Source organism: Toxotes jaculatrix, chromosome 10, assembly GCF_017976425.1.
Source record: "Toxotes jaculatrix isolate fToxJac2 chromosome 10, fToxJac2.pri, whole genome shotgun sequence".
NCBI classification, from domain to species: domain Eukaryota; kingdom Metazoa; phylum Chordata; class Actinopteri; family Toxotidae; genus Toxotes; species Toxotes jaculatrix.
This window is the reverse complement of record NC_054403.1, coordinates 4,907,248-4,916,842: the sequence shown is the minus strand read 5'-3', so window position 1 is coordinate 4,916,842 and position 9,595 is coordinate 4,907,248. Positions and strand designations below refer to the sequence as shown.

General features: G+C 39.3%; 2 protein-coding genes across 2 annotated transcripts; both read left to right on the top strand.

Moving 5' to 3' along the window:
* Nucleotides 1-6,253, top strand: LOC121188928. Its single transcript, XM_041048874.1, has 5 exons — nucleotides 1-24; nucleotides 4,119-4,229; nucleotides 4,340-4,432; nucleotides 4,564-6,189; nucleotides 6,248-6,253. Exons 4-5 carry the CDS (start codon nucleotides 4,564-4,566, stop codon nucleotides 6,251-6,253), a joined length of 1,632 nt encoding a protein of 543 aa, XP_040904808.1. The 5' UTR covers nucleotides 1-24; nucleotides 4,119-4,229; nucleotides 4,340-4,432.
* Nucleotides 6,241-8,227, top strand: LOC121188656. Its single transcript, XM_041048494.1, has 4 exons — nucleotides 6,241-6,706; nucleotides 6,909-6,962; nucleotides 7,259-7,390; nucleotides 7,746-8,227. Exons 1-4 carry the CDS (start codon nucleotides 6,298-6,300, stop codon nucleotides 7,958-7,960), a joined length of 810 nt encoding a protein of 269 aa, XP_040904428.1. The 5' UTR covers nucleotides 6,241-6,297; the 3' UTR covers nucleotides 7,961-8,227.
* The last annotated feature ends 1,368 nt before the right edge of the window (nucleotides 8,228-9,595 follow it).

Here is a 9,595-nt window from a genome sequence, read left to right as displayed (position 1 = left end):
AGATCATCCTCCCCCCAGAACGAGGTACTAATTTTTGGATATATTTCTTGTCTCTGATTTGTTCATACTTTGATAGTTGTGAAGCCTTTTCTGTTTGATGAGTTGTTGAAGAGTTTGTACTTGAAGGTAATTTTGGTTTTTGATAGGTCTTAAGTCAGAGGTCAGCTGCTAAGCACAGTCTGGTTTTAGTGGTTTAATGGGGTCCAGTCATTGTGTTTTGGAACCCTGACTGGTCCACCATTATAAACACACACTTGTCAGGTCTGGTGTAGTCGTGGGGACGCCCGTAACAGAATGTATTTGGACCCATTAAACTAAGATGTATCTTCTATTATCTGAAGCTAAGCTTAAGAAAAGGCATGTTTGACATGTTCTATTGAACTTGTGCGCTGTTAGATTTTTACCAGTTGTACCAGGTGTTGGTAACAGGTTATTTTTCCTACTGGCAGACTTCATCTTTACCTTTTTCCAACTGTAATGCTGATAAAAGTGCTAGAATAGCCAACATACTGAACAGAGAAATCAGTGGCAACTAAAGTATATCAAAAGAAAGCATGATTTAGAGTCAGATACAGGAAAGGTTTCAGTGATACCCCCAAAACTCTTCTCTTATAGTCTTCTCTGTCTGTTTATGATCTTTGTTGTTGAAATGAACTCATTTTACTGCTTATCAGGGACTCAATAATGATGTTGAACTCACTCCTCAGGTTGGAGGACAATCAACCAAGGCTGAGATTTCCAAAACCACAGATCAGGGTCCTCAGAGATCATCCCGCTCCAAGAAGAAGGTACTAATTTTTGGATATATTTCTTGTCTCTGATTTGTTCATACTTTGATAGTTGTGAAGCCTTTTCTGTTTGATGAGTTGTTGAAGAGTTTGTACTTGAAGGTAATTTTGGTTTTTGATATGTCTTAAGTCAGAGGTCGGCTGCTAAGCACAGTCTGGTTTTAGTGGTTTAATGGGGTCCAGTCAGAGTGTTTAGGCACAGTCTGGTTTTAGTGGTTTAATGGGGTCCAGTCATTGTGTTTTGGAACCCTGACTGGTCCACCATTATTAACACACACTTGTCAGGTCTGGTGTAGTCGTGGGGACGCCCGTAAGGGAATGTTTTTGGACCCATTAAACTAAGATATATCTTCTCTTGTCTGAGGCTAAGCTTAAAAAAAGGCATGTTTGACATGTGCCATCGAACTTGTGCGCTGTTAATTTTCTACCAGTTATACCAGGTGTTAGTAACAGGTTAGTTTCCTCCTGGCAGATTTCACCTTTACCTTTTTTCAACTGTAATGCTTATAAAAGTGCTAGAATAGCCAACATACTGAATAGAGAAATCAGTGGCAACTGAAGTCTATCAAAAGGAAGCATGATTTAGAGAGAGGTACAGGAAAGGTTTCAGTGCTACCCCCAAAACTCTTCTCTTATAGTCTTCTGTATCTGTTTATGATCTTTGTTGTTGAAATGAACTCATTTTACTGCTTATCAGGGACTCAATAATGATGTTGAACTCACTCCTCAGGTTGGAGGACAATCAGCCAAGGGTGAGATTTCCAAAACCACAGATCAGGGTCCTCAGAGATCATCCTCCCCCCAGAACGAGGTACTAATTTTTGGATATATTTCTTGTCTCTGATTTGTTCATACTTTGATAGTTGTGAAGCCTTTTCTGTTTGATGAGTTGTTGAAGAGTTTGTACTTGAAGGTAATTTTGGTTTTTGATATGTTTTAAGTCAGAGGTCAGCTGCTAAGCACAGTCTGGTTTTAGTGGTTTAATGTGGTCCAGTCAGAGTGTTTAGGCACAGTCTGGTTTTAGTGGTTTAATGGGGTCCAGTCATTGTGTTTTGGAACTCTGACTGGTCCACCATTATAAACACACACTTGTCAGGTCTGGTGTAGTCGTGGGGACGCCCGTAACAGAATGTAATTGGACCCATTAAACTAAGATGTATCTTCTCTTATCTGAGGCTAAGCTTAAAAAAAGGCATGTTTGACGTGTGCTATTGAACTTGTGCGCTGTTAGATTTCTACCAGTTTTACCAGGTGTTGGTAACAGGTTAGTTTCCTCCTGGCAGACTTCATCTTTACCTTTTTTCAACTGTAATGCTTATAAAAGTGCTAGAATAGCCAACATACTGAACAGAGAAATCAGTGGCAATTAAAGTCTATCAAAAGAAAGCATGATTTAGAATCAGATACAGGAAAGGTTTCAGTGATACCCCCAAAACTCTTCTCTTACAGTCTTCTGTGTCTGTTTATGATCTTTGTTGTTGAAATGAACTCATTTTACTGCTTATCAGGGACTCAATAATGATGTTGAACTCACTCCTCAGGTTGGAGGACAATCAACCAAGGCTGAGATTTCCAAAACCACAGATCAGGGTCCTCAGAGATCATCCTCCCCCCAGAACGAGGTACTAATTTTTGGATATATTTCTTGTCTCTGATTTGTTCATACTTTGATAGCTGTGAAGCCTTTTCTGTTTGATGAGTTGTTGAAGAGTTTGTACTTGAAGGTAATTTTGGTTTTTGACATGTCTTAAGTCAGAGGTCTGCTGCAAAGCATAGGCTGGTTTTAGTGGTTTAATGGGGTCCAGTCAGAGTGTTTTGGAACCCTGACTGGTCCACCATTATAAACACACACTTGTCAGGTCTGGTGTAGTCGTGGGGACGCCCGTAACAGAATGTAATTGGACCCATTAAACTAAGATTTATCTTCTATTATCTGAAGCTAAGCTTAAGAAAAGGCATGTTTGACATGTTCTATTGAACTTGTGCGCTGTTAGATTTTTACCAGTTGTACCAGGTGTTGGTAACAGGTTATTTTTCCTACTGGCAGACTTCATCTTTACCTTTTTCCAACTGTAATGCTTATAAAAGTGCTAGAATAGCCAACATACTGAATAGAGAAATCAGTGGCAACTAAAGTATATCAAAAGAAAGCATGATTTAGAGTCAGATACAGGAAAGGTTTCAGTGATACCCCCAAAACTCTTCTCTTATAGTCTTCTCTATCTGTTTATGATCTTTGTTGTTGAAATGAACTCATTTTACTGCTTATCAGGGACTCAATAATGATGTTGAACTCACTCCTCAGGTTGGAGGACAATCAACCAAGGCTGAGATTTCCAAAACCACAGATCAGGGTCCTCAGAGATCATCCTCCCCCCAGAACGAGGTACTAATTTTTGGATATATTTCTTGTCTCTGATTTGTTCATACTTTGATAGTTGTGAAGCCTTTTCTGTTTGATGAGTTGTTGAAGAGTTTGTACTTGAAGGTAATTTTGGTTTTTGATATGTCTTAAGTCAGAGGTCGGCTGCTAAGCACAGTCTGGTTTTAGTGGTTTAATGGGGTCCAGTCAGAGTGTTTAGGCACAGTCTGGTTTTAGTGGTTTAATGGGGTCCAGTCATTGTGTTTTGGAACCCTGACTGGTCCACCATTATAAACACACACTTGTCAGGTCTGGTGTAGTCGTGGGGACGCCCGTAAGGGAATGTCTTTGGACCCATTAAACTAAGATATAGCTTCTATTATCTGAAGCTAAGCTTAAAAAAAGGCATGTTTGACATGTGTCATCGAACTTTTGCACCTTTAATTTTCTACCAGTTGTACCAGGTGTTGGTAACAGGTTAGTTTCCTCCTGGCAGACTTCACCTTTACCTTTTTTCCAACTGTAATGCTTATAAAAGTGCTAGAATAGCCAACATACTGAACAGAGAAATCAGTGGCAACTAAAGTCTATCACAAGAAAGCATGATTTAGAATCAGATACAGGAAAGGTTTCAGTGATACCCCCAAAACTCTTCTCTTATAGTCTTCTGTATCTGTTTATGGTCTTTGTTGTTGAAATGAACTCATTTTACTGCTTATCAGGGACTCAATAATGATGTTGAACTCACTCCTCAGGTTGGAGGACAATCAACCAAGGCTGAGATTTCCAAAACCACAGATCAGGGTCCTCAGAGATCATCCTCCCCCCAGAACGAGGTACTAATTTTTGGATATATTTCTTGTCTCTGATTTGTTCATACTTTGATAGTTGTGAAGCCTTTTCTGTTTGATGAGTTGTTGAAGAGTTAATCTATGCTGAAGTTTAACTCAGTCTTTAACATCATATAGGGCTCAGATGACCTAGAAGTCTCTCCTCTAAAGAAAAAAGTCGCAGAAGTTGATTCTGATGAATTTCCAACCACATCTGGAATTCCCTTGAAAGTTTATGATAATCTTCAGGTATTGTGAAGTTCAGAGATTCTTTTTGTTTTTTCATGAACCTTGTCATTTATGTGTTCACTTTCATGTATTTGTCTAAACAGACATTTCATATAAAATTATCACTTTAGACTAGGAATCCAAGTTCTGACTCAGAACTTAGCAACTCAGAACGGCAGGACCAAGGTTCTACCCCAAGGCTGAGGAGGACCAGAAGCATACAGGTAAGGAAACAGAGAAAAGACAATTAATGCATGTGTACAATATGTCTTTCCTGATGGTTCACATTTTGTTTGCAGTTAACATGTGCAAAGCAAATGTTTTATTACTTAATTTTATATTTTTGTCTTTTTAGATGAACAACCGGATTCATTTCGATTCAGATGAGCTTTTTGACCCAACCTCAGGTGACAGTGGAGAGGAATATATTCCTGACACAAGTGGGGATCATTCTGGTTCTGACGCCAGCGAAGTTATTGGGCCAGTTGACCAGAAAGAGAGCATGCGCAAAAGCCTAAATCTAAGCAGGATGGTTAACATCAGAGATGGATGTCCCTCACCAACAGAACTGAACAGTGGCTCTTCAGAACAGGAGCTTAACAGAGGACGCTCACCATCAAGAAAAGAAACCACCTCTAGTAGACGTAAAAGGCGAATTTCAAGCAGAACTGGTCACTCTTCAAAGCAGAGTGGAATTGGAGAGACTGGAGATGTGTTGGAAAACTTGACACCTGCTCTGGAGCAAAATCTTCCCGATAGTACCTCTTCCCCACTTAACGATATGGCTGACAGTTCACTTTCCATATCTGCTGTCTGCAAAAAGGAGAATGGGTCAAGAATGTATAACAAGAAGCAATATTGTTTGTACTGTAAGTTAGGAGTCATAAAAATGTCAAGACATTTGGAGCGTGCTCATCACAATAAGCCAGAGGTTGCCCAGGCTGTATCCTTCCCAAAAGGCTCCAAAGAAAGAAGAATGCATCTGGAAAATTTGAGAAATAGGGGCAACTTTGCACATAATCTTGATGTATTAAATGCTGGTGCTGGAGACCTTGTTCCTCGTAAGAAGCCAAAAAAGGATTCTCAAGCACAGAATTTCCTGCATTGTGTATATTGTCATGGCTATTTCACCAAGAAACTCCTTTGGCGGCACATGACTATCTGCAAGTTCAAGCCTGGTGGTCCACAGAAACCTGGTAAAACCCGTGTCCAGGCTCTCTGTGCATTTGCTGCACCTCCACCACCTGGTGTCAGAGTTGAATTTTGGAAGATGTTAAGCAGCATGGTTCAAGATGAAGTTTATTTTGCTGTCAAATCTGATACCTGTATCTTGGAATATGGTGAGCATCTATATAACCGGCTTGGATATGATGTTGGCAAACATGAATACATTCGGCAGAAACTGAGAGAGTTGGGAAGGCTTCTGGTATGCTCAAGGAAAACTACTCCCTTGAAGACCATTGAAGACCACGTCAAACCTGCAAATTTCATGCATGTTGTGCAAGCAGTGAAACAAGTGGCAGGCTTTGACAGTGAAACCAGTAAGTACAAGTGCCCAAGTCTCGCTCTCAAAATTGGACATAGCTTGACAAAAATTTCACTGCTTGTTGAAAGCCGTGCAAATGTGCAGAACAACCACGCTGCAGCAAAGGATGCTCGTACATTCCGTAGAGTATATGAATCCAGATGGAATGAACAGATATCAGCTGCATCACTGAGAACACTCCAGGAATCCAAGTGGAATGCCCCTCTGTTGCTTCCATTCACAAAAGATGTCCAGACTCTCCATTCTTATTTAGATGAGCAACAACAAAATATCCTAAGTAAACTGTCCACAGAGACATGCCCTCAGGCATGGAGACAGCTGGCCAAGATCACTTTGACACAAGTCATTTTGTTCAACCGACGAAGAGCAGGGGAGGTGTCCAAAATGCCCCTCTCTGCATATTTGTCTCAAAACCCATCAGACCCTCAAGAAGATGCAAATGTTGCACTCTCAGACCTGGAGAAGAAACTCTGTCAACACTTCAGGAGGATAGAGATAAGAGGAAAAAGGGGAAGAAAAGTTCCTGTGCTTTTAACGCCAGGAATGCAGAAAGCATTGGATCTGCTTGTCAGCAAACGGCAGGAGTGTGGAGTTCCTCATGAGAACACATACTTATTTGCAAGACCATCAGCCTTCACCTGCTACCGTGGTTCAGATTGCCTTCGACACTTTGCCAAGGTCTGTGGTGCAAAAAGTCCTGAAAGCCTCACTTCTACAAAACTACGCAAACAAACAGGAACTTTGTCTCAAGTTCTTAACCTCAGTAACACAGAACTGGATCAGTTAGCTGATTTTCTTGGCCATGATATAAGAGTGCATCGGCAGTTCTACAGACTTCCTGAGGGCACTCTCCAACTTGCTAAAGTTAGCAAAGTTCTCATGGCTCTGGAAAAGGGACGTCTGGCAGAATTCAAGGGCAAGACCCTTGATGACATCAGCATTGATCCTGAGGGTACTAATTACTTCTTTCTTAAGATGTTTCTGAATAAAAGACAATGTCCTGATCTAAAGTGATTAAATGTGATCTCAAAGATGTTATACGTGTTATGCTAGGGAATTAATGAATGAATGTCAGAATCAAATGAATTGCATTTTGCCTACACTAAGTCATTTTTCTCTCCTACCCCCTCTTCCAATCTCCTACCAACTCACAGAGAATGTTCACCTCGACAGCGACACTGAAGATGTGTGTGAGTCAGGCTCACAAGGTAGTTTTAAATGTGACTATGGTTATGTATGCAGTGATATCCGTACTGAAGGCATGCGCTGATTAAGTTTTTTTTTTTGCTCTGTTCTTAAAGTCCTTAAATATCTTGGGTGGGAAAAGCACAATATACAATAAAGAGAGGATCAGATTTACATTAGCCAATACCAATCCACTAAAATATGCCCACACTGGCCAGAATAGTAGCTCTTGGGTAAATCTTGGAACATCTCTTATTTACTGTGGTATGACTAATAGTTCTTAAATTATGTTTTTTGAAATTTGCTTTCTGGTTTTCAGAAAGTCAGATCACATCCAGTCAGAGAGAAGAGAATGAGCCCACAATGTCAGATGTGAGCTATATTGATGAAGCACCACAGCAAGGCACCACGACCCCTCCAGGACCATGCCACGGCCAATCACCAAAAAGAGGTAAGGCTTTAAGATCAAAAGTTGTAATTGTTTGCTTTTCCTCTATGGTTGAAATAATGCTTGAGTGTCAATGTTTTTTTATGGTGCTGCACTGTCACAGACAGTGTGGGCACAGAGCTCAACACTCAAATCATTGACAATGACAAATTCTTTTCAGACAAAGACAACACAAACATATCCATCCTCACTCCATAAAACTCTGATCCACACACATGAAGTTTCCTATTCAATTACATCCTTTTTTGCAAATTAAGCAACCTAAAACTAGTGTTGATTGATTTGTTGATTGAAGTAATATTTCTGTAGCACTTCCATTGAGAAAAAGAAATATTTATTCATCATAATTGTTTTACAGGTCGCCAGCCTTTCAAGAGAAGAATGTGGGAGAAAGCGGAAATCGTTGCTGTGGAAAAGCACATGATGTCGTTCATCACAACATGTCGAGTTCCTGGGAAAAGCGATTGCGATAAGTGCCTTAAAGCAGAAAAAGTAGCCCTTAAAGACAGAAACTGGTTGGCTGTTAAGTTCTATGTTAAGAATCGAATCACAGCTCTCAAGAACAAAGTTTAAGGTTTTGATTTAAAATATGCTGACATCTGTTAATCTTGTTGTCACTACACGTTAAATTCTATCTTTACAGTACTTCGTGCTTAACAAAACAACATTCAGTTTCAGTTTAGAGTTTCTGCTATATTGGACTCATTTTGTTTAAGTTTAGTTTGTTCTAAGTTTGTTTACTATATTCTGTTATCTCATGTCATAACTCATCTCTTCTAATCTTATTTCATGTTTACAAGCTAAAAAACACATTGTGGCACTATTATTATTAATTAGAATTCTCACATTTGAAAAGATGGTGCCTGTTGGGCCTAATGCTGATTTTGATGCATTTTTCAAAGAAACATATTTTGGTTCACTGAGCATCCAAATAAAAGGTTTAAACTTTAAAATGAATACAGCGGCCTAAGTCTCTAATTTAGAGGAACGTAAATTCATTCAAGAAAATGAAAAATACAAGATTGTGCTTCTAAAATAGCACCGCATGTAGATAATCTGAAGAACATTAGCTATGCGAATGAAGGTTTTATGATGGCATGTAGTTTTTAATTTTTGGCTTTTCAGAATCAGAATAACTTTATTAATCCCCGTAGGGAAATTCTTACTGTTACTTAACTCCCAGTTGAAAATGAAGAGGAAAGTTTCACATAGTGTGTGGTAAGAGAAAAAAATTCTAGAATAAATAAGTGAAGAACAAAATAAAAGTATTGTATAATGAAAATCAAGTAAAAATATTGCTATAACTCCAATATCAAACAGAGCAATATATACAAATAATATAAAAGACATCTTAATATTTTATTTGCAGATATGTACATGAGGTTTGTGGTTGATTAGTAGTTAGTAGTTTGATTGCGACAGGCAGGAATGATTTCCTGTGTCGCTCATGGTGGAGAGGGTGTGAAGGAGAGTCCAATATTGTCCTAACTTTGGACAACATTCTCCTCTCCAACACTGTGTTCATTGAGTCCAGTTCCTCCCCCACAACATGGCTGGCCTTCCTGATGATCTTATTGAGTCTGTTAGTGTCCTTCACCCTCAGACTGCTGCCCCAGCAGACAACAGCGTACAGGATGGCACTGGCCACCACAGACTCATAGAACATCTACAGCATCGTCCGGCAGATGTTAAAGGACCTTAGCGGTCTCAGAAAATAGAGACGGCTCTGGCCCTTTCTGTAAACAGTGTCCATGTTTTTGGACCAGTCCAGTTTGTGATCTAGGTACATTTCATTTTTTTTCATTTCAGTATTTCATTTCTAAACACTTTTTGTATTCAGTGATGCTGACAGTTTTCATTTGATATACTCAGTCTAAAGTTGCCACATAGTCATGTTTGGGACATTTGTGATGGTGATACATTTGTGTGCTTTTAATACTAAGTTTCTTATGGTAAAAAATTCTAATCATGATCTCTATCATTTGAGCCTATATTATATTACAGTAGTCTAAATTTAATGCCGTACAACTGCGTAACAGCACAAATTTGATGCTAAGTGCTGAGCTCCAGCAGATGTATATCATGTTGCATCATACTCATACATCATCACTCATCTTAATAGTCAAACATGGTAACTGGTTCCCAAAAGCAAGTTTAACCTGAAAGTGTGTTAAGTGGTACTCAGGAATAAAGAAAAACCAGACAGTG

What these genes read in the sequence shown, in the direction of transcription:
- LOC121188928 (XM_041048874.1), top strand. Translation starts at nt 4,564, where the DNA reads ATGAACAACCGGATTCATTTCGATTCAGATGAGCTTTTTGACCCAACC.
- LOC121188656 (XM_041048494.1), top strand. Translation starts at nt 6,298, where the DNA reads ATGCAGAAAGCATTGGATCTGCTTGTCAGCAAACGGCAGGAGTGTGGA. An exon ending in CATCAGCATTGATCCTGAGG is followed by an intron (nt 6,707 to 6,908) that starts GTACTAATTACT and finishes ACCAACTCACAG; the next exon opens with AGAATGTTCACCTCGACAGC. An exon ending in CGGCCAATCACCAAAAAGAG is followed by an intron (nt 7,391 to 7,745) that starts GTAAGGCTTTAA and finishes ATTGTTTTACAG; the next exon opens with GTCGCCAGCCTTTCAAGAGA.